This window comes from Ornithorhynchus anatinus, chromosome 12, assembly GCF_004115215.2.
Source record: "Ornithorhynchus anatinus isolate Pmale09 chromosome 12, mOrnAna1.pri.v4, whole genome shotgun sequence".
In the NCBI taxonomy this organism is placed as follows: domain Eukaryota; kingdom Metazoa; phylum Chordata; class Mammalia; order Monotremata; family Ornithorhynchidae; genus Ornithorhynchus; species Ornithorhynchus anatinus.
In genome coordinates, this window is record NC_041739.1 from 7,025,543 (window position 1) to 7,048,855 (window position 23,313).

Below are 23,313 nucleotides of genomic sequence, written 5' to 3' on the forward strand. Positions count from 1 at the left end.
CTCTTCGACCTGTCTTAAAATTGTTCCTAAATGATAATCGATTGACACGACCGAGTTAAATATACTAAGTGGAGAAGCAGCGTGGCTCGGTGGAAAGAGCACGGGCTTTGGAGTCAGAGGTCATGGGTTCGAATCCCGGCTCGGCCACTTGTCAGCTGGGTGACTGTGGGCAAGTCACTTCACTTCTCGGGGCCTCGGTTACCTCATCTGTAAAATGGGGATGAAGACCGGGAGCCCCACGGGGGACAACCTGATTCCCCTGTGTCTCCCCCAGCGCTCAGAACGGTGCTCGGCACATAGTAAGCGCTTAACAGATACCAACATTATTATTATACTAATGGTGCATTTCATTAAACTAATTTTACTGGTCGATCGATCGATCGGTACTTACCGAACATTTACCGCGTGTAGAGCACTGTACTAAGCGCTTGGGTGAGTACGCTGGGACTTGACTCTTCCCTAGCTTTTACTACAGTGCTTGGCACATAGTAAGGACTTCACAGATGCTATCGTTACCGCTGCGAGTTTGCTAACGGGGAGTTTTTTTTCTCTTGATCGGCCACTTTTTAGAGTGAAGAACTCTGAGTAACCGATACCTTGTAGACAGCGTCTAGAAAGCGCACGTCGTTCTTCCCTATGAGTTCCACGCCTGAAGCCACCAGCAGTTCTGCGATGCAAGTTGAGTAGGACGTGAAAGCGTAGCTGATGATGGGTAGAAAGGCTGCAGGATCTCCCTTGACCATTCTGTTGGAGAGGGGAGAAAACATTCAGAAGTACACACACACGCACACAAAATAAACGGATGAATTCCATTTTTCAAAATAGAATTTAAACTACCAAAGGGATGCCCTGCCTGGAAACGTTCTCCGAGTATCTGCCGCGTAGTCGGTGGCCCTCGCTCGGGGGAATCTCAAAAGGAACGAGTGCTTCCGGCCAACCCTCTCCGTCACTTGCCTAGTCCATGAAGGGGTTTCCGAGATTGTCTCGGACAGTTCCGACGCATACCTGAGGCGGGGTTTAAAAAGATGATCGGAAACTCCTTCCCAACTGGGAAACGTCGACTTTGAATTTTGTGATTCCAAAAGGGGCGTATGATCAAAACTCGGTCTGAAAGAAATCACGGTACTACATTTCTGAGAACTCTACCATATCTACCAACAGTTCGCACAGACTCCACAAAGCTCTAGCCCTTTTTCAAACCAACTCAAAGTATCCTAGCTCCTTCATATAGGATCCGCTTGGGTTTTCTTTTCCTACTTTTAATGAAGTTAACGCTTTCTGCAGCTAATTCTTCGGTTGCTGTCATCCTGAAGTGGAATTCCCCAGAGCAACTCACCCCGCGTAATCCACCTCTCTGGGATAATTCAGCAAACGAAGTCCATGTTCCACTTTGCGTAAGCTCCCTTTCAAGTCTCCCGTTGCCATTCCTTAAAATTCCGTTCTCTTGTGAGTCTTGTGACTATTTATTTGCCTTTGATTGGCCTCACCTGAAAAATGAAGAGCCTATGAAGCCGATTTAAAACCCATGAATTGCTAGTGAATTCTCTCATCTTCTGTTCGTATAACTCAGAGATGGTTTGGGGGTCTTTTTTTAAAACCGGGTTATTTCTTACATAATTCTGGATACGCAACTGGGAGTTTCAATTCCACTGAGCTCCGCATTTCGCTGCTTTGTTCAAGAATTACACTAAACATCGATAATTGCCCCAGAAAAAGATTCTCTGGAATTTAACGTATTAAAAAAGGAAGATTACGTGGACAATGCAGTAAATACCATTATATAAAGAGTCACAAGCCATCCATTATCTGACTCCCTGAATGACCGACTGAGTTTATAATCCAAACGCACAAATAACGTAGCCTGGGTGACCTTAAATTTACACTAAAGATTCAGGTTTGCCTAGTTCTTCTGTGTCATAATTTCCCAAATAGTAAAACAATCAATTACGTATTCCATGAGCTTGCACACACACGGCAAAAATATTCACTCGACATCTCCCCTGAAATAGGGTCCAATTATTCTCCCTCTTTCTGGGCACACAATATATTAACTCGGTGGGTTTCACTTGCCTTTTCAGCCACACTTGGCATGAATGGTTAGAGTCTCACCAGCAATAATGTCTTTTTGGAAAATAAAGTATGTGCGTCTTTGGATCACAGAAAAATACGTACGGATTGACATTGACTGATATTCACTATTCTGAATCGTTCATATAATTCTTGTTTATGTCAGTGTGTAATATTTTAAACCTCAGAAAACCACGCAATGCCTATCACCTCCAATGTAATGAAGGCTGAAAAAAATATAAAAAATCGCTGCTGTTCCTTTCAAATGTAACTGTTATGAAATTCTACTGGAGAAAGTCTGAATGAAGAATATGCTGAAGGAAAAGAGGAATTGCAGGGGAAAAGAGCTCAAAAGCGGCCGGCAGGCCAATCCGGGCACAAGGGCTCGGACGGCAGGTACGAACCCGTCTCTTTACCCCGAAAAAATCCGTAGCCGGGTGTCTGAACAGATGATCGGGAAGCAGCGTGGCTCAGGGGGAAGAGCTCGGGCTTCGGGGTCAGAGGTCGTGGGTTCGACTCCCGGCTCGGCCACTTGTCAGCTGTGTGACTGTGGGCGAGTCACTTCCCTTCTCTGGGCCTCAGTTCCCTCATCTGGAAAATGGGGATTAACTGCGAGGCTCACGTGGGACAACCTGATGACCCTGGATCTCCCCCAGCGCTTAGAACAGTGCTCCGCACATAGGAAGCGCTTAACAAATACTAACAGATACCAACGTTATGATTAGGTGAAGTGTTATTTTACCGCGAGGATTTCCGCTACTGAAATTCCCTCATGCTCTGTTTCAGTTGCGCTAGATCTTGGCAGAAGCAACTTCACTTTTCACTACCGTCTGTTGGCAGGTTTTAGGCGATCAACCTTAATTCTCCTCCTGAATGATTCAACGTCGGAAGCCTAAACTAATGGTTACTAGGAATGGTTACTACTACTAGAGAAGCAGCCTGGCTCAGTGGAAAGAGCCCGGGCTTGGGAGTCAGAGGTCACGGGTTCGAATCCCGGCTCTGCCACCTGTCAGCTGTGTGACTGTGGGCGAGTCACTTCACTGGGCCTCAGTTCCCTCATCTGTAAAATGGGGATGAAGACTGTGAGCCTCCCGTGGGACAACCCGATTATCCTGTACCTAGCCCAGCGCTTACAACAGTGGGCTCTGCGCAGAGTAAGCGCTGAACAGATACCAACGTTATTACGTCTCCGGCCACTCCTCGGTCTTTTTCGCGAGCTCCTCCTCTGCTTCCCACTCCCTTAATCGTTGGAGATCTTCAGTCTTCAGACCCGGTGGCCCTTCTATTCTCCATCTACGTCCACTCCCTCAGAGAACCCCTTCGCTCCCGTGGTTTCGTAACTCCTCCCGGCCGATTCCCCGATCTACCCCTCCAGCCCCGACCTCTCTCCTTCTCTGCCCTCCGGCATTTCCCCCCCATCGACACCTCAGACTAAACATGTCCACAACAGAACTCGCCTTCCCGCCCAAACCCCGTCCTCCCCCACCTTTCCCAGCCCCGTAGACGACGCAATTGCCCTCGACTCGTCCCTTTCTCGACGCGCATATTCGGCCCGTCACCAAACGCTGACAGTTCGACCTCGGCGACATCCTAAAATCCACCCCTTCCGCTCCACCCCGCAGACGGTCGGCTCCTCCAACACGTCCACCGACTCTGACGTATCGTACTCTCCAGCGCTCAGTACGGTGTTCTGCCCTCGGCAGGTGTTCGATATCACTGACGGCACGATCGACTCCTTCTCCTCTTTCCCGACCCGCGGACTCAGCCGCGGGGGAGGGCGGGGGAAGAGGAGTGAGGGGATCCGGGGGCCGAGCATCAGTCGACCAATTACTGAACGCTTACTAGGTGCAGAGCACTGTACTAAGCGCCCGGGAGACTACACGGTTGGTAGTCACGTTCAGTGCCCACCACGTGCTTAGTCTAGAGGGGGAGAGAGATGTGAATATAACACAAATGCGCATAAGTGCTGTGGGGCTCGGGGGCAATTTCCAAAGCAGTGTGGCTCAGTGGGTAGAGCGGGGGGCCAGGGTTCGAATCCCGGCTCCACCGCACGTCTGGTCTGTGACCCTGGGCAAATCACTTCTCCGGGCTTAGGTTAGCCCGTCTGTAAAATGGGGATTAAGAGTGTGAGCGTGGGGCAGGGATTGGGTCCAACCTGATTAACTTGTATCTACCTCAGCGCTCAGAACAATGCTTGGCACACAGTAAGCACTTGAGTACAATTACTATTAGGTGCAAGAGCAACGCAGGATACCTGGAATTTGTTTCTATTAATGTCCGTCTTCCCGCCGCCCGACTCCCAGACTGCTCGTTGTGGGCAGCCAGTGTATCTGTTCACCGTATTCTAATAATAACGATTATGCCGTTTGCTAAGTGCTTACTGTGTGCAAGGCACCGTACTAAGCATTGGGGTGGACACAGGCAAATTGGATTGGACACGGTCCCTGCCCCATCTGGGCCTCACGGTCCCGATCCCCATTTAACAGACGAGGTAAGTGAGGCTCAGAGAAGTGACTTGCCCAAAGTCTCGGAGCAAACAAGCGGCAGAGCCGGGATCGGAACCCGTGACCTCCTGACTCCCAGGCCCGTGCCCTTCATCCATTCAACCGCATTTACCGGGCGCTGTGTGCAAAGCATCCGTTCAGTCGTATTTATTGGGCGCTTACCGTGCGCGCGGCACTGGACCAGGCGCTCGGAAAGTCCGATTCGGCAACTGATAGAGACGATCCCTACCCGACAACGGGCTCACGGTCTAGAAGGGAGAGATAGACAACGACACGAAACAAGTAGACGGGCATCAACGGCATCAAAATAAAGAGAATTCTAGCTCTCTACACGTCGTTAATAAAACAGACTAATAAATATGTACAAATATGCACAAGTGCTGCGGGGCGGGGAAGGGGGGTAGGGCGGAGGGAGGGAATCGGGGCGATGGGGAGGGGAGGAGGAGCAGAGGGAAAGGGGAGGCCTCTTCACATCCACCAAACTCTCTTGCCTCCTTCAAAGCCCTACTGAGATCTCACCTCCTCCAGGAGGCCTTCCCAGACCGAGCCCTCCCCTTCCCTCTGCTCCTCCTCCCCTCCCCACAGCACTTGTGCATATCTGTATATATTAGTTCGCTATTCATTTTATGGATCATTTGTATCTATCTGTGATTCTATGTATCCTGATGATGTTGACGCCAAACTACTTGTTTTGCTTTACTGTCTGTCGCCCCCATTTAGACTGTGAGCCCGCTGTTGGGCAGGGATGGGCTCTCTCTGTTGCCACATTGTCCATTCCAAGCACTTAGTACAGTGCTCTGAACATAGTGAGCGCTCAATATGTTTGAATGAACGCTCTACCCCTTCTCCCCACCCACAGTCCTTGTGTATCTATGTACATATCCATAATTCTATTTATTTACATTAATGATGTGCCTATAGCTCTAATTCTATTTATCCCTATGGATGCCTACTTGTTTTGATGTCTGTCTCCCCCCCTTCTAGACCGGGAGCCCAATGTGGGCAAGGATTCCCTCTATCTGGAGCCCAACTGTCCATTCCAAGTGCTTAGTACAGTGCTCTGCACATAGTCAGTGCTCAATAAATACGATTGAATGAGTGTCTATAGCTCTAATTCTATTTATTTCTATTGATGCCTACTTATTTGCATGTCTGCCTCCCCCCCTTCTAGACTGTAAGCCCAATGTGGGCAGGGATTGCTTCTCTTTGGTGCCCAACTGTTCATTCTAAGAGCTTAGTACAGTGCTCTGCACATAGCAAGCGCTCAATAAATACAACCGAATGAATGACTACAACTCTAATTCTATTGATTTCTATTGATGCCTACTTATTTGCATGTCTGCCTCCCCCTCTTCTAGACTGTGAGCCCACTGTGGACAGGAATGGTCTCTATCTGGGGCCCACGTGTCCATTCCAAGCGCTCAGGACAGCGTTCTGCACATAGTAAGCGCTCAATAAATACGACTGAATAAATGACTATAGCTCTAATTCTATTTATTTCTGTTGATGCCTACTTATTTCCACGTCTGTCTCCCCCCCTTCTTGACTGGGAGCCCAGTGTGGGCAGGGATTGTCTCTCTTTATTGCTGAATTGTCCATTCCAAGCACTTAATACAATACATCAATACAATTGCATGAGTGTCTATAGCTCTAATTCTATTTATTTCTATTGCTGCTCCCCCTTCTAGACTGGGAGCCCAATGTGGGCAGGGATTGCCTCTCCTTGGTGCCCGACTGTCCATTCCAAGCGCTTAATACAGTGCTCTGCACATAGTAAGCGCTCAATCAATACAATTGCATGACTGCCTATAGCTCTAATTCTATTTATTTCTATTGATGCCTACTTGTTCCCATGTCCGCCTCCCCCCCTTCTAGACTGGGAGCCCACTGTGGGCAGGGATTGCCTCTCCCTGGTGCCCAAATGTCCATTCCAAGCGCTTAGTACAGTGCTCTGCACATCGTAAGCGCTCAATCAATACAATTGCATGACTGCCTATAGCTCTAATTCTAGTTATTTCTATTGGTGCCTACTTGTTCCCATGTCCGCCTCCCCTCCTTCTAGACTGGGAACCCACTGTGGGCAGGGATTCTCTCTCTTTATTGCTGAATTGTCCATTCCAAGCGCTTAATACAGTGCCCTGCACATAGTAAGCGCTCAATCAATACAATTGCATGACCGCCTCTAGCTCTAATTCTATTTATTTCTATTGCTGCCCCCCCCCCCCCTTCTAGACTGGGAGCCCAATGTGGGCAGGGATTGCCTCTCCCTGGTGCCCAACTGTCCATTCCAAGCGCTTAGTACAGTGCTCTGCACATAGTAAGCGCTCAATCAATGCAATTGCATGTCTGCCTCTAGCTCTAATTCTATTTATTTCTATTGCTGCCCCCCCCCCCTTCTAGACTGGGAGCTCAGTGTGGGCAGGGATGGTTGCAGAACTGTCCCCTCCCAGGGGCTCAGGAGGGTGCTTTGCACCCAGTAAGAGCTCAGTAGATAAGAGAGCATAAATGCCAGGTCCTGAATCTACCCAGGGGAGGAAGAAGAGGCCACCTGAGGGTGTTGACCTTGTGCTGAGGGTTGGGCTCCCTGGTGTCTGGGCCAGCTGGGCTCCCGCCGCTCTGCGCATGCGCCGCCGGCCTCCCTCGGCGCTGCCGCTTCGGAGCCGTTGGAAACCGCTGCGCCCCACGAGGCAGCCCGCGCTCCCCAACGCCCGATTCGACACACCCTCCCAACCCGCCCCTCCGAGAAAGAAAAAGGCGGAAAGCCTCCCCGGCCGAAACGTCCTCCGCTGGTCGGGGCGTTTGATTTTCTTTATCAAAAGGGAGAAGCGCAATTCCGCGTCGGGGAGGCACGAATCGGCCGATGCCAACGAGAGCTGGGCTTTACTCCGCGGGGGTTACGTCATTTCCGGCAACAGTAGGAAACGTCAAAAGGGGCCCGGCGGCGCTGAGGGCCGCCACGGTTGAGGGAGGTCGTCCTCCGCGGGGTCGAGCGGCGGCGTCCATGGCCCGGGCGGGCCTCCCTCCCGCTGGCTGAGGCCCCCGCCCCGAGGCCGAGTCGTCGCGGCGGCGGTGGGTCATCGCAGGTGGCTGAGGTACGGACTCTTTTCTCCCCCGTGACGCCTCACTCCCTTTTCCTTCCGCCTTGCCGGCCGACGTGGGGGGGGGGGAGGGCGAAAAAAAAGATCCGGTTTCTCGCCCGGGAGCGCCGCCGGGGAAGCGGCCAATGGGAATGCGCGGCGTCCTGAGTGACGGCCGAGCCGACCAATGGGAGGGCGGGGCGGGGTTTTCAGGTAACCAGGCACCGGGGGCGCTGCGTGTCCCTCCGCCCCCCCCAGGGCGCATGCGCTCCACTTGCTCATTCATTCATTCGTCCAGTCCTGTTTGTTGAGCGCTTCCTGGGCCCTGAGCACTGTACTAAGCGCCTGGAAAGTACAGCTCAGCGATAGAGACAGTCCCTGCCCACACAGGGCTTCCAGTCTAGAAGGGGGGAGGCAGATATCCAAACAAGTAAAGAGGCATGGTGCTAATGATGGTGTTTGTTAAGCGCTTACTATGTGCAGAGCACTGTTCTAAGCGCTGGGGGAGATGCAGGGTCATCAGGTGGTCCCACGTGGGGCTCCCAGTCTTCATCCCCATTTTACAGATGAGGCATAATGATAATGATATTTGTTAAGTGTTTACTATGTGCCAAGCACTGTTCTAAGCGCTGGGGGATATAAGGTGATCAGATGGTCCCACGTGGGGCTCACAGTCTTCATCCCCATTTTAAAGATGAGGCATAATTGATATTTGTTAAGTGCTTACTATGTGCCAAGCACTGTTCTAAGCGCTGGGGGATATAAGGTGATCAGATGGTCCCACGTGGGGCTCCCAGTCTTCATCCCCATTTTACAGATGAGGCATAATTGATATTTGTTAAGTGCTTACTATGTGCAAAGCACTGTTCTAAGCGCTGGGGGCTACAAGGTGATCAGGTGGTCCCATGTGAGGCTCCCAGTCTTCATCCCCCATTTTACAGATGAGGCATCATGATAATGGAATTTAAGTGCTTACTATGTGCCAAGCACTGTTCTAAGCGCTGGGGGATACAAGGTGATCAGATGGTCCCACGTGGGGCTCACAGTCTTCATCCCCATTTTACAGATGAGGCATAATTGATATTTAAGTGCTTACTATGTGCAAAGCACTGTTCTAAGCGCTGGGGGCTACAAGGTGATCAGGTGGTCCCATGTGAGGCTCCCAGTCTTCATCCCCCATTTTACAGATGAGGCATCATGATAATGGAATTTAAGTGCTTACTATGTGCCAAGCACTGTTCTAAGCGCTGGGGGATACAAGGTGATCAGATGGTCCCACGTGGGGCTCACAGTCTTCATCCCCATTTTACAGATGAGGCATAATTGATATTTAAGTGCTTACTATGTGCAAAGCACTGTTCTAAAGTGCTGGGGGCTACAAGGTGATCAGGTGGTCCCACGTGAGGCACACAGTCTTCATCCCCATTTTAATAATAATAATAATGTTGGTATTTGTTAAGCGCTTACTATGTGCCGAGCACTGTTCTAAGCGTTGGGGTAGACATAGGGGAATCAGGTTGTCCCACGTGGGGCTCACAGTCTTCATCCCCATTTTACAGATGAGGGAACTGAGGCACAGAGAAGTTAAGTGACTTGCCCACAGTCACACAGCCGACAAGTGGCAGAGCTGGGATTCGAACTCATGAGCCCTGACTCCAAAGCCCATGCTCTTTCCACTGAGCCACGCTGCTTCTCTACAGATGAGGCATCATGATCATGGTATTTAAATGCTTACAATGTGCCAAGCACTGTTCTAAGCACCTGGGGGGGATCCAAGGTGATCATGTTGTCCCACGGTCAACCTAGATGAATAAAATAATCTAATATGGCATAATAATCTAAAAATAATCTAAATAAATCATCATTTGGGTGTATTAAGCGCTTACTAGGTGCAGAGCACCATACTGAGCGCTTGGGAGAGTACACAGCAACCATAACAAGCAGGGACATCCCCTGCCCACAACCAGCAACTTGGCCTAATAATAATGATAGTGTTTGTTAAGCGCTTACTGTGTGCCAAGCACTGTTCTAAGCGCTGGGGTGGATACAAGGTGATCAGGTGGTCCCACATCAACCTAAATGAAAAATAATAATAATCTAATAATCTAAGTAAATAAAATCATTCCAGTGTATTTATTAAGCGCTTACTAGGGGCAGAGCACCGTGCTGAGCTTTTGGGAGAGTGAACAACAACAAGCAGGGACATTCCCCGCCCACAACGAGCAACATGGCCTAATACTAATGATGGTATTTGTTAAGCGCTTACTGTGTGCCAAGCACTGTTCTAAGCCCTGGGGGAGATACAAGGCGATCAGATTGTCCCACGTGGGGCACAGAGTCTTCATCCCCATTTGACAGATGAGGTCACCGAGGCCCAGAGGAGTGAAGGGACTTGCCCACAGTCACGCAGCTGATAAGTGGCGGAGGCGGGATTAGAACCCACGGCCTCCGAGTCCCAAGCCCGGGCTCTTGCCACTAAGCCACGCCGCTTCTCCGGCTGGTGGCAAGAGGCCGGGCCTGGGCATCTAAAGGTACTGGGTTCTAATTCCCCTGCCACTTGTCTGCTGGGTGCCCTTGAGCAAGTGGATTCACTGCTGGGCCTCAGTGACCTCATCTGGAAAATGGGGAGTAAAATTATGCAAAAATTAAAAATCATTTTATCAATGATGTGTATATGTACATCTATAATTCTGCTTATTTATATCGATGCTGTCGCTTCCTGTTTACTGGTTTTGTTTTGCCTTGTTGTCGGTCTCCCCACTTCTAGACTGCGAGCCCAATGTTGGGTAGGGATTCTCTCTATCTGTTGCTGAACTGCACTTTCCAAGTGCAGTGCTTTGCACACAGTAAGCGCTCAATAAATACAGTTGAATGAATGAATGAGCCCCACGTGGGACAACCTGATTACCTTGTATCTATGCCAGCGTTTAGAACGGAGCTTGGTAAATAGGAAGTGTTTATCAAATACCGTAATTATTGTTATTATTATTATATTCCAGATGTGATTTAACTCAGGACCCATGTATTTCTCTTATCTCTATTCATTTCTCCCATTGACCTCCTCAGTAAGTCTTGCCCTTCTTCCGTCTACTTCTGAAATAACTCAGCATTTCCCCTCTGGCCATGCAAAGGCCAGAAACAGCCTCCAAGATGAGCCTCTGCATGTCAACAGCAAAGTTGTTGGGGTTTTTTTTATGATATTTAAGTACTTATTTTGTGCCAGACACCGGACTGAGCGCTGGGTAGAAACAAATGAATCGGGTCGGACAGGGTTGCGGTCCCACGTGGGGCTCACAGTCTCAATCCCCATTTTCCAGATGAGGTAACTGAAGCCCAGAGAAGTGAAGTGACGTGTCCCAGCTCACACACCCGACACACGGAGGCCGGATTAGAACCCAAGTCCTTCTGACTCCCAGGCGTGTGCTCTATCCACTAGGCCACGCTGCTTCTCAGTTCACTCCGAACGACTGGTGACGTTGACGTGACGAAAATGGATAAAAGCACTGAAATGAGGCTTTTAGCCCTAAGAACAAATAATTCTGTTCCGAAAAACACCAAATGACAGGTAACTAGACCTCCAAACCTGGGATTGCAGTTCATTCGTTCATTCAGTCGCGTTTATTGAGCGCTCACAATGTGCAGAGCACTGTACTAAGCGCTTGGAATGGACGGTTCAGCAACAGAGACCCTCCCTGCCCAACAACGGGCTCACAGTTGAGCCAGTGCTGGTACCCGTGCGTAGAGCTAGGATAGTAATCTCTATTTGGTGAGCAGGTCCCTGTCCCGCATGCTCAGAAGCGCCCAATACAAGTACGAGGCCCAGGCTCTACCCTCGGTAAGCCCCCACAGCCTCCTTTCTTGGGTTCGAATCCCGGCTCTGCCGCTTGTCAGCTCTGTGACCTTGGGCGAGTCACTTCTCCGTGCCTCAGTTCCCTCATCTGTAAAATGGAGGTGAAGTCTGTGAGCCCTACGTGGGACAACCTGATTGCCTTGAATCTACCCCAGCGCTTAGAACGGTGCTCGGCACATAGTAAGCGCTTAGCAAATACCAACATTATTATTATTAAACACGAACGCTTCCGCTCATTAACTCATTCGCTGGTCAGAGAATCAATCAATCAGTGGTATTTATTCAGTCCTTTCTGTGTGTAGAGCACTGTACTAAGCGCTTGGGAGAGTAGAACACGCGAAGGGGGGGCAGACATGATTTTTAATGATAATGCTGGCATTTAAGCGCTTACTCTGGGCGGAGCACTGTTCTAAGCGCTGGGGTAGATACAGGGTCATCGGGTTGTCCCACGTGAGGCTCACAGTTAATCCCCATTTTTCAGATGAGGGAACTGAGGCCCAGAGAAGTGAAGTGACTCGCCCACAGTCGCACAGCTGACAAGGGGCAGAGCCGGGATGCGAACCCATGACCTCTGACTCCCCAGCCCGGGCTCTTGCCACTGAGCCACGCTGCTTCTTGCCCATATAGGGGTTGCAGTCTAGATGGACATTAACATGAATAATCAAGAAAAATAATAGTAAATAATAGAGCCCGGCTCAGGTCCACGCCGAACCCAGAAGACGGACATTAAAATAAATAATCAAGAAAAATAACAGTAAATAGTAGAGCCCGGCACAGGGCCACGCCGAACCCAGAAGAGGGACATTAAAATAAATAATAGAGAAAAATAATAATAAATAATAGAGCCCAGCACTGGGCCACGCTGAACGCAGAAGACGGACATTAAATCATAAAGAAAAATAATAGTAAATAATAGAGCCCGGCACGGGGCCACGCCGAACCCAGGAGACGGACATTAAAATAGATAAGAAAAATAATAGGAAATAGAGCCCGGCCCGGGGCCACGCCGAACCCAGGAGACGGACATTAAAATAGATAAGAAAAATAATAGGAAATAGAGCCCGGCCCGGGGCCACGCCGAACCCAGGAGACGGACATTGAAATAAATAATAAAGAATAATAATAAATAATAGAGCCCGACACGGGGCCACGCCGAACCCAGGTCCCTCACCCCCGGGTCTCGTGGGGCTGTGACAGAGTCAAATCCAGGGTGCTCGGGGAGGGCTCCTCTCCTCCTGCGGGCCGTTGCCTCGCCCGGAGCCGAAAAGATGGGACGGGGGACGGCCAGATGCGCACCGGAATTCTTTTTCTGGTCTGACTTCACTCCGTCCCGGCTGGGATCTCCTGATCTTATCTCCTCCACAGTTGGAACGGTTCCCTGCCCCGCTCGGAGCCAAGCTGCCGAGCCATTTAAAGGCGCCGTGTCCCTTCCTGTCGAGCCTGGGATTTTGCGGCCCTGAAAAAATAAAACCCGGGCCCGGCCCGCGTGGCGGAACCCCAGCTTTTAGCCTGCCCGGCCGGCTCGGGTTAGCCGCGCCTCCCAAGTCCAACTCGGGCAGGATAGTAAGCGCTTAACCAATACCAACATTATTATTATCATTATCATTATATAATATATAATATAATAATAATGTTGGTATCTGTTACTATGTGCACAGCACTGTTCTAAGCGCTGGGGTAGATAGAGGGTAATCAAGTTGTCCCACGTGAGGCTCACAGTCTTCATCCCCACTTTACAGATAAGGTAACTGAGGCCCAGAGAAGTGAAGTGACTTGCCCACAGTCACCCAGCTGACAAGTGGCAGAGCTGGGGTTCGAACCCGTGACCTACGCACGTGGTATTGCCTTTCAAGCTGAGGTTGGACACTTGTCCGTTGACCGCTGCAATCAATGAACTCGATTGCCTTGGAGGGAAGTAAAAGCTTATCTCCACCCTCTTGGGCCATTCACGGCGTTGTCCCTTGGAATCGCATGTTTCTCCGATTCCGTGCGCTGGGCGCCGTGGTCGATTTCATGTAGCGTTTTAGGCCGGTAGAGGGTTCGTAGTAGAAAAGTCCCCAGATCATTTTGGGGGGCGGTTTTTCACCAGCGTGGGCGGTAGGTCTTCTCCATTCGCGGGTTTGTCGTTTTCGGCTGTTACGGGCTGATTCCGTCCGGAGGAGTAGCGGCAGTCCAAGTCGTCGATTCATCGGTCTTGGTTTAACCGGTCACACGACATCCCGAGTAGTGATGTGACACCTGTTTTCAGGGGAGTAAACTGAGGCGCCGCGGCCGACTTGCCCATAATAAGGCAGCGGGTTATTCGACTACGATTTTTAGGCCACGGTTCCCCACGGAACAAGCAGTTGGGATTTGTAACAAGTGAAATACTTGGCGGGATTTGGTGGAGGGGGCAGTTATTAACCTGGAAGCTTTTAGATACACGTCCTTTTTCTGAGTAGCTCCTTATTTCTCCACGGCATAGTTAGTAAATAATTCACTGAAAGATCATCTGCCATTTGGGTATAAAAAGCAGTAGCCACACCACAGTAAATACAATTTTGTTCCACCCCTAAACTTAACCTTTGGGTCAGCGGGTCGAGTTTGAAAAATAGAATATTAATCCCTGTCGACTTGGTTTCGTTTTCAACCGGATTCATCAAGTTTCGTGATCTCAAGAGTACGACCCATGCGTATCCTTTGGTCTAGTCTCTTATCTCCCGGGGATTTTCAGGCTTTATGGTTCAAGTGGAGACAACCAGGCAATATCCATTACCACGGAAATACCACCTTGCATTTGCGCTCGTGATTTAGATGCTACTAAATACCATTTAGTTTTCTCTAAATTCCAAGATAAATCGCTTTACTAGTATAGCACGTGAAGCTAAACACGTGGCTGCTCAGTCACGAGTGCTTACTCTACGCAGTGCAGAACGCTGTAGTCAGCGCTTGGATGAGTTAGATACTGTAGAGTTAGTTGGTAGACACAATCAATCGTATTTATTGAGCACTTACGGCGTGCAGAGCACTGTACTAAGCGCCTGGAAGAGTACAGGGTAGCAGAGTTGGTAGACAAGTTCCCGGCCCACAGCGAGCTTACAATCTAGATGAGATGCAGACATTATATATATATATATATATATATATAATATTATATATATATATATAAAATGTTGGTATCTGTTAAGCGCTTACTATGTGCAGAGCACTGTTCTAAGCGCTGAGGTAGACACAGGGAAATCAGGTGGTCCCATGTGAGGCTCACAGTCTTCATCCCCATTTTACAGAGGAGGTAACTGAGGCACAGAGAAGTGAATTGACTTGCCCACAGTCACACAGCTGACAAGCGGCAGAGCTGGGATATGAACCCGTGACCTCTGACTCCCAAGCCCCGGCTCTCTCCACTGATACAGACCGTAAGCCCGTCAGAGGGCAGGGACTGTCTCTATCTGTTGCCGATTTGCCCATTCCAAGCGCTCAGTACAGTGCTCTGCACATGGTAAGCGCTCAATAAATACCGTTGAATAAATATACATATTTGTGTGTGTGTGTGTGTACAGTATAATATATAATAATAATGTTGGTATTTGTTAAGCGCTTACTCTGTGCAGAGCACTGTTCTAAGCGCTGGGGGAGATACAGGGTAATCAGGTCGTCCCACGTGAGGCTTACAGTTAATCCCCATTTTACAGATGAGGTCACTGAGGCCCCGAGAAGTTAAGTGACTCGCCCACCGTCACACAGCTGACAAGCGGCAGAGCCGGGAGTCGAACCCATGACCGCTTACTCCGAAGCCCAGGCTCTTTCCACTGAGCCACCCTATATATAATGGGAAGCAGCTTGGCCGAGCGGATAGAACACGGGCCTAAAAGAAGAACCTGGGTTCTAATCCTCGCTCCCCCACTCGTCTGCTGTGTGATCTTGGGCAAGTCGCCCAACTTCTCCGTGCCTCAGTTGCCTCATCCTTAAAACGAAGACCGAAAGCCTGTCAGATTCATCCGTCAGATTAAGACCGCGAGCCCCAGGCGGGACGTGGACTGCGTTCGCCTGATTAACCTGTCTCCGCCCCGGCACTTCAGTCCGGTGCCTGGCACGTAGCGAGTGCTTAGCAAATGCCATAAAAACAAATAAACGAAGAAAGAGAGAGTTCACGGATGCGGGCGTGAGTGCGGCGGGGCCGAGAGAGGAGGGGATGAAGGTAGAAGGCCAAGCGGGAGTCAGAAGGGAGGGGAAGAAGAGGAAATGAAGGCTTAGTCGGGGAAGGCCCAAGGTGGTCACAGAGGGAGGGAGTCATGAAAATAATTAGGAGGAAGGGAAATAGCGGGGAGGATTCAGCTCACCCTCACCCACCTTATATTGACATATCCTTAAACGCTGTCGTGGCTACCTGTAATTGACTTTAATTTCTGGCTCCTCACCTTCACTGTAAACACCTTGAGGGCAAGGATCATGTACACCTACCGTATCGTACGTTTCCAAGCGCTTAGTACAGGGCTTTTCCCAGGGGCAGGGGCTGGGGGAAATAGTACCGATTGTTCCCAGCTGATTTTTCAGTGAGTTGAATCTCCGCCACCGTTCTCCGGAGAGCATCTCTTCATCCGCACGCGTTCAAGCTTCTTAGCCTCTGTTCTGGTCTCCTCTCCAGGGCGCCAACCAGTCGTTTCAGCCCGCCTTAAAAGTGAATTTGTTCACACGCGGGCCGTTTCCGTCTTACAGGTGACAGACCGCTTGTTGTCTCTAGCTCCGTACTACTCCCCTACGTGGAAAGAGCAGCACGGGCCTGGGAGACAGAGGACCTGGGTTCTGATCCCCGCTCTGCCCCTCACCCGCCGTGTGACCCTGGGCAAGTCGCTTAACTTCTCTGTGCCTCGGTTCCTTGATCTGCAAAATGGGGCGCAATGTCTGCGCTCCCCTCCTACATGGAATGTGAACCCCATGTGGGACCTCACTGTGTTGTGTCTACCTCAGTGTTTGGCCCGTAGTAAGCACTTAACAGATGTCACAGTTATTACCCTTGTTGAGTGAGGGATTCCTTCACTGCTGGAATCCCCAGTGTGCTTGCTATAACATTTTTTAATGCCGAGTGGCAGCGTGGGATTCGAACCCATGACCTCCGACTCCAAAGCCCGGGCTCTTTCCACTGAGCCACGCTGCTTCTCTAAGTGGTTACTGTGTGTCAAGCTTTATTCTAAGCACTGGGAGAGATGGAAGCTACTCCGGATGGACACAGACACTGTCCCAAGTGGGGCTCACGGTCCAAATAGGAGGGAGAACAGGGATCGAATCCCCATTTTACAGATAAGGAAACCGAGGCCCAAAGAAGTTACGTGACTTGCCCAAGATGGGGTGGAGCTGGGATTAGAACCCAGGTCCTTTGACTTCCAGGCGCTACCGCTAGACCCCACAGCTTCCTCAAACTTTTTAGTTTTTAAAATATCCCCTACGTTTCCAATGGCCCTGCCCTTCCCAAAAATGTTTACCCTGAAATTAATCTCAGTAGAAACCAGATTTGTTCTATCAACTTTTATATAAAGCCTGTAGAAATAGTTGGGACTTGCATCTGTATTTCGTTGGTACCGTAGGTGTAGAGAAGCAGCGTGACTTAGTAGAAAGAGCACAGCATTGAGAGTCGGGAGACCTGGGTTCTAATGCCAGCCCCACCGCTTGCCTGCTGTGTGAACTTGGGATAATTGAGATGATGGGAAGCAGCGTGGCTCAGTGAAAAGAGCATGGGCTTTGGAGTCAGAGGTCATGGGTTCGAATCCCACTCTGCCACTCGGCAGCTGTGTGACCGTGGGCGAGTCGCTTAACTTCCCTGTGCCTCGGTTCCCTCATCTGTAAAATGGGGATGAAGACTGTGAGCCCCACGTGGGACCACCTGATTCCCCTGTGTCTACCCCAGCGCTTAGAACAGGGCTCTGCACCTAGTAAGCGCTTAACAGATACAAAACATTATTATTGACTTCCTGGGCCTCAGCTCCCTCATCTGTAAAATGGGAATTAAGACTGTGAGGGGACAATCTGATGACCCCGTGTCTACCCCAGCGCTTAGAACGGTGGTCTGCACATAGTAAGCGCTTAACAAATACCAACATTGTAATTCCTTAACTTTTCTGTGCTCCAGTTTCCTCATCTGTAAAATTGGGATTGAAGGTTTTGTGTGTGTGTGTGTGTGTGTGTGTGTGTGTCTTCCCCTCCTTAGATTGTGAGGCACATATGGGCAGGAAGAAGCAGAGTAACCTAGTGGATAAAACACAGGCCTGGAGTCAGAAGGCCCCGGGTTCTAATTTTGTCTCCTCCAGTTGTCTGCTGTGGGACTTTGGGCAAGCCAAGCCACTGCTCTGTGCCTCAGTTACCTCATCTGCAAAATGGGGATTAAGGTTGTGCACCCCATGTGAGACAGGGACTGTGTCCAACCCGAATAGTGTACATCCCCTTGATTCTATAAATCTTGATGATTTTGTCTTGTTTTGCTCTGCTGTGTGTCTCCCCCCGTTTAAAAATGTTGGTATTTATTAAGCACTTACTGTGTGCAGAGCACTGTTCTAAGCGCTGGGGTAGATACAGGGTAGTCAGGTTGTCCCATATGAGGCTCACAGTTAATCCCCATTTTACAGGTGAGGTAACTGAGGCACAGAGAAGTGAAGTGACTCGCCCACAGTCACACAGCTGAAAAGTGACAGAGCTGGGATTCGAACTCATGACCTCCGACTCCCAAGCCCGGGCTCTTTCCACTGACCCACGCTGTTTAGGCTGTGAGCCCGTCGGTGGGCAGGGATTGTCTCTATCTGTTGCCGAATTGTACATTCCAAGCGCTTAGTACAGTGGTCTGCACGGGGTAAGCGCTCAATAAATACTATTGAATGAATATCTTGTATCTACCCCAGCGCGTAGAACGGTGCCTGGCCCATAGTAAGTGCTTAACAGATATCATCGAAGAAAGCGACTCTCTAACGTGATTTTATTGTATTTACCTCAGCCCTTAGCACAGTCAGCGTTTGGCACATAGTAGGCATTTAGCAAGTGCCACTACCGTTATTATAATTAGGAATTGGAATCATTATTCTGAGACACATACATAGTCGGGTTCTCTACTTTATTAATCCGTAGTATTGAGCGCTTTAGAGCACTGTACCGGGTGCTTGAGCAGAGTGATGTAATGGCTGGACTCTTGACTTTTTCCTTTTGTTTCTTAATCCTTTTTTTTTTTTACCTTTTCCTAAAAAAAGGACAACGGGTTTTCCCATAAAATGGGACTTTCATTCCGAAGGCTCCTGAATTAAGGAAGAATATGTTTGCAGTATTTAAGGCTTAACCAACACGACATGCATCTGTGTGTCCTTTCCATCGGTCAGTCGGTGGTATTTATTGAGAGCTTACTGTGGGCCGAGCACTGTGCTGAGCACCTGGGGAAATACAGTACAATAAACTCGATGGACGAGATCCCTGCTCACAAGGAGCTTACAGTTAAGGGGAAAGCCATTACTTCTGTCCAGACAAAAGTGCATTTTTGCAAGAGCGTTCACTGCTTCCTCAGCAGTGTTCTCTGTTCAAACCACAGATGAAAGCATGCGTTATGGTAAAAGCGACCTTATGCTGTAAAGTTTAAGCTGGGGCATCTATTCTCTGCCCCAGATTCTTTCTGTATCCCTTCCTTTGGGCTTGTCGGGACTGTGTGCATTCAGTCGTATTTATCGAGCGCTTACTGTGTGCAGAGCGCTTTACCAAGCGCTTGGAAAACACAGTTCAGCAACAGAGGGACAATCCCTGCGCTCAACGCGGGGAGTCTAGAAGGCGGGGGAGACGGACAGCAAAACAAGTAAACAGGCATCAATGTAAATAAATAGAATTATAGATATATAGATAGACATCAGAACAGATAAACAGGGATTAATATAAATAAATAGAATTATAGATATGTGCATATATGCACAAGTGCTGTGGGGTGGGGGTAGAGCAAAGGGGGTGAGTCGGGGCGATGGGGAGGGGGAGCCGAGGAAAGGGGGGCTTAGTCTGGGAAGGCCTCCTGGAGGAGGCGAGCCTTCAGTAGGGCTTTGAAGAGGGGAGGAGTGATTATAAGCTCGTTTGCAGGTACTGTGTTTGTCTTATTGTTTTGTTACCCTCTCCCAAGTGCTTAGTGCAGTGCTCTGCACACAGCGCTCAATAAATATGACTGAGGGGGCCTTAGAAGATCAGTTGAAGAACCATGATAGTATGGACATCAGTGATTAATGAATGTTTTTGTTTTTGACATTTTCGGTCAATATGTATGCCTAGGAAGTTTCCTAGGATTTTGGAAAATAACCTGTAGTATTTAGGAAAATAACCTGCTCTTCTTCTTCCCCAGCACCTTACGGGTGTGTTAGATGAACATGGGTTTCAAAAATGTTTACCCCTCCCTCTGTTTTCCTTCATTCTGGCCCCCTTTTCCCAAGAGTTCAAGTATATAGATCAACTAGTGTTCTTGATTCCCAAATAATACGTTGGGTAATAAAACATAGTGAAGGAGTTGGAAGACCTTTCCCCCAGCCCCCTAGCTGAATCTCTTCGATTCTTGGGGATAACTAAATAATTACTCTTAATAGTTTTTTAAATTTCTGATAGAGTAAGTTAAATTTCATATAGTCCGTTTTCCTAACACTGATTGTCGAAGAGTAACATTTTAATCCGAAAGTTAGTACCTTGAGCAAAATCTGTGAAACAAAAAGATAGATGCAAGGAGCGTATCTTTTAGAAACAAAACTGCCTTTGCAGAACCAGACCTCTAAATTTAATGAGGTTTTTTCCCCTATGTTGAGTGCACCTCATGACCTCTTTGTACTTAGCCATTTCCCTTTTCCCCTTATAGAGACCCCCTTGTGGACTTAAGCTTCTTTCATTTGTCCAGAGCTGTTGCTTTTAAAGTTTAGGGAGTGACTGGCTACCACTTTTTTTTTTTTTTTACCCCCCCTTTGCCTGTCTGTTTTGGACTACTTTGGTGGTCTGCTGACTGGGGGAGGGCAAAGTGAAATGGTAGACCTCCTCCTTGCCTCCAAATGTCCCTTGTAGCTTTCTCCTCTTGCTTGCTATTCTCTTGTGCAAGCCTTCGGGTTGTTATCTAAAGGCGAACGAAACATTGCAACTGCGAGTCACTTTGCCAAGTTCCCAAGATTACCAAACACCACAAATGTTAAGAATAAAAACAAAACACTTTCATGGGGCCGGGGGGGAGAAGAGAGACCCGGGTTTTTAGTCTTTGTAGAATTTGTGTTGATATGGCGTTGGAGAGTTAATACATTTAAATCAAAAGCTAGTCTAATACCATCTAAAGGCTCACTAACTTCAGAAATGTACGGTAGCAGAAATGGTTGTGATGCTATCTTGGATCAAAGGCATGTAAGAAAAAGGTTCATCTCCAGCTGTATCATATTTAAGGAGGTCTTTAATCAAGCTGGAGATCACAAGTCAAAGCTTTAATACTGGTCTATTAGCAAGGTGACAGTGGAGTGGGATTGTAATGTTTGCAGGGATGTATTTTTTTTTTAATAGAGTCCCCTTGCTTCTATCCGTAATCAAGAATTTAAGACTTATTTTCGCCCTCCACATGCATTTCCCGGAAAGGGGAAACACTGTAGTAAATGCAGCTGCCATTGGTCTGCTCTGTGACCTCGGGACAAGTCGCTTCACTTTTCTGTACCTAGGCTACCTTATCTGTAAAATGGAGTTTAATCAATCAGTGGTATCTATTCAACGCTTACGTGCAGAGGTGTTGAGAAAGGCCATTTTAGAAAACCCAAGGCCTGTCTTCAGTCTTCCATTTGGTGGAGAAGCTACTTAGCGCTTGCGCGACTACAATACAACATAATAAGCAGGCACGTTCCTGGCCGTAACGAGTTCACGGTCCAGATTAAGACCGTGACCGCCATGTGGGACCAGGACTGTGTCCCATCTGATTAGCTCGTGTCTACTCCAGCGCTTACTGAGAAGAAGCGGCGTGGCTTAGAGGAAAGTGCGTGAGCTTGGGACACGGGTTCTAATCCCGACTCCGCCACTTGTCTGCTGTGTGACCTTGGGCAAGCCACTTCTCTGTGCCTCAGTTGCCTCATGTGTAAAATGGGGATGAAGACTGCGAGCCCAAGTGGGACAACCTAATTACCTTGAATCTACCCCAGCGCTTAGAACAGTGCTTGGTACATAGAAAGCGCTTAACAAATACCACGATTATTATTATTATTATTATTATGACAGTACAGTGCCTCGCACAAAGTAAGTGCTTAACAAATACCATTTGAAAAAAAAACCCCAAAAACCTCTCCCCAAGACTGGATGCCACTTGAGCATTTCATGAGGGAACCAAAAGCAGTTTACAGTTTTTGCCAACCGATTTTGGACAGTTACTTCTGTCCTGTCGCTTATGTGAATGCTGTCGTAATTGATCCCATGTCTAGTTTGTTATTTAAGACGTGCTCTGACAGATTAAACAGTTGTTTTAAAATAGGTGGCTAATATTTTACAATAGGATTAGGTGACGGGTGTGACTTAATCCGTGGCCCAACCAGTCTGATAAAGCATTTACCGAATGTCAGTGTGTTCAAGGATGCGCAGTGTAGAATCAAAACTTGGTGATCAGGAGAGTGCTAACATAAAATAAGGTAGGAATGTTTCTGTCTAGTTGAGTCACTGCATAATTATTTTGTATATTGAGTCTGATAGCAAACCTATGTAGAAATTTACATCGGGCAATGCCGTAGCAATTCTACAAAAGAAGGTCGATTTGTTTTTCTTTTTCAAAAGGTCAGTTCATCTTAGAATTCCATCTGTTGAATATAAGTAGCAGAGTATTCTCTTTGGTAGAACTTTATAAGCTAATTAGCTTGACTGTACAAGTGTTTGTAATTTTAGAACGTAGTGCAGCATACTGCATTTAACAAGACCTGCTTTAACCAGCCCTTTGATTGGTAAGGTATGTCTGTCTTTACCTTTTTTTCCCTCCCGGCTTTTTAAAATTAGCTTTTTATTTGTATTTAATGAGCAAAGCCGCAGATTCCCTCACAGTGAATTTCACCATCCGTGGCATCATCTTTAAGTCCGAAGGACACCTCTGTCTCTGCCAAGATATTTGAAATTAGATTATGACTGTTTCTTCAAGGAAAAACTGTGGTGAATTTGAGTGCTAATAATCTGGCTGTGAAAAGAACATCTTGTCCAACTCATCGCCATTGCTGAACTAGAGATTCCTACTTAATTGTATATATTTTTAATTACCCTATTTATTTTGTTAATGAGGTGTACATCCCCTTGATACTATTTATCGTGATAATGTTGTCTTGTTTTTGTTTCGTTCTGTTTTGCTCTGCTGTCTGTCTCCCCCGATTCGACTGTGAGCCCGTCATTGGGCGGGGATTGTCTCTATCTGTTGCCGAATTGCACATTCCAAGTGCTTAGTACAGTGCTGTGCACATAGTAAGCGCTCAATAAATACTATTGAATGAATGAACCCTCGTAGCTTCATTTGATGCAGATGTAAACGTGAGCCGAGGGGAGCGGAACGTTTTTATCCCCATACGAATCATCTTCTTCCCACTTATTTCCTAGAAGGAGGTCATGATCACGAGAACCTTTTCTGTGCAAGCTGTGTGGGTCAGAGGCAATGTTCAACAAGTAGATCGTGGAGCTGAAGGTGAAGAGGGGACTTAGAGATGCGAGTTCAAAAACGTAGGGGGAAAAATAACCAAAGCTATCTTTCTCCCCCAAAACTATTCAGGATTTTTCAATTACTTATTGCTAAAGCTGAAGCTTACAGCTGATGTAGACTATTTTTGTAATGACCTGGAATAGAGGTGTTGGTGGGGTTCCC

At 48.3% G+C, this 23,313-nt stretch overlaps 2 protein-coding genes across 9 annotated transcripts in view; one reads left to right on the forward strand and one right to left on the reverse strand.

Moving 5' to 3' along the window:
* CEP44 (centrosomal protein 44) overlaps nucleotides 1–7,220 on the reverse strand; it is a 32,168-nt gene extending 24,948 nt beyond the window's left edge. The window contains exons 1-5 of one of the 7 annotated variants that reach the window (XM_029076319.2): nucleotides 7,134–7,216; nucleotides 4,734–4,819; nucleotides 1,337–1,487; nucleotides 1,006–1,107; nucleotides 597–744 (exon numbers count right to left, since the gene is read on the reverse strand). In XM_029076319.2, coding sequence (XP_028932152.1) covers nucleotides 597–744; nucleotides 1,006–1,107; nucleotides 1,337–1,425 — 339 coding nt within the window. In that variant the 5' untranslated portion in view covers nucleotides 1,426–1,487; nucleotides 4,734–4,819; nucleotides 7,134–7,216. Of the gene's footprint in view, nucleotides 1–596; nucleotides 745–837; nucleotides 1,108–1,336; nucleotides 1,489–4,733; nucleotides 4,820–7,119 lie in introns of those variants that run through there. The other 6 variants (XM_029076318.2, XM_029076320.2, XM_029076322.2 and 3 more) reach the window with 6 other exon arrangements.
* Nucleotides 7,221–7,472: 252 nt separating this feature from the next.
* The window catches only part of FBXO8 (F-box protein 8), a 45,087-nt gene continuing 29,246 nt past the window's right edge, over nucleotides 7,473–23,313 (forward strand). Inside the window, exon 1 of one of the 2 annotated variants that reach the window (XM_029076325.2) lies at nucleotides 7,473–7,663. The gene's annotated coding sequence lies outside the window, so the exon portion shown is untranslated. The remainder of the gene's footprint in view (nucleotides 7,664–23,313) is intronic. The other variant, XM_001505816.6, reaches the window with a different exon arrangement.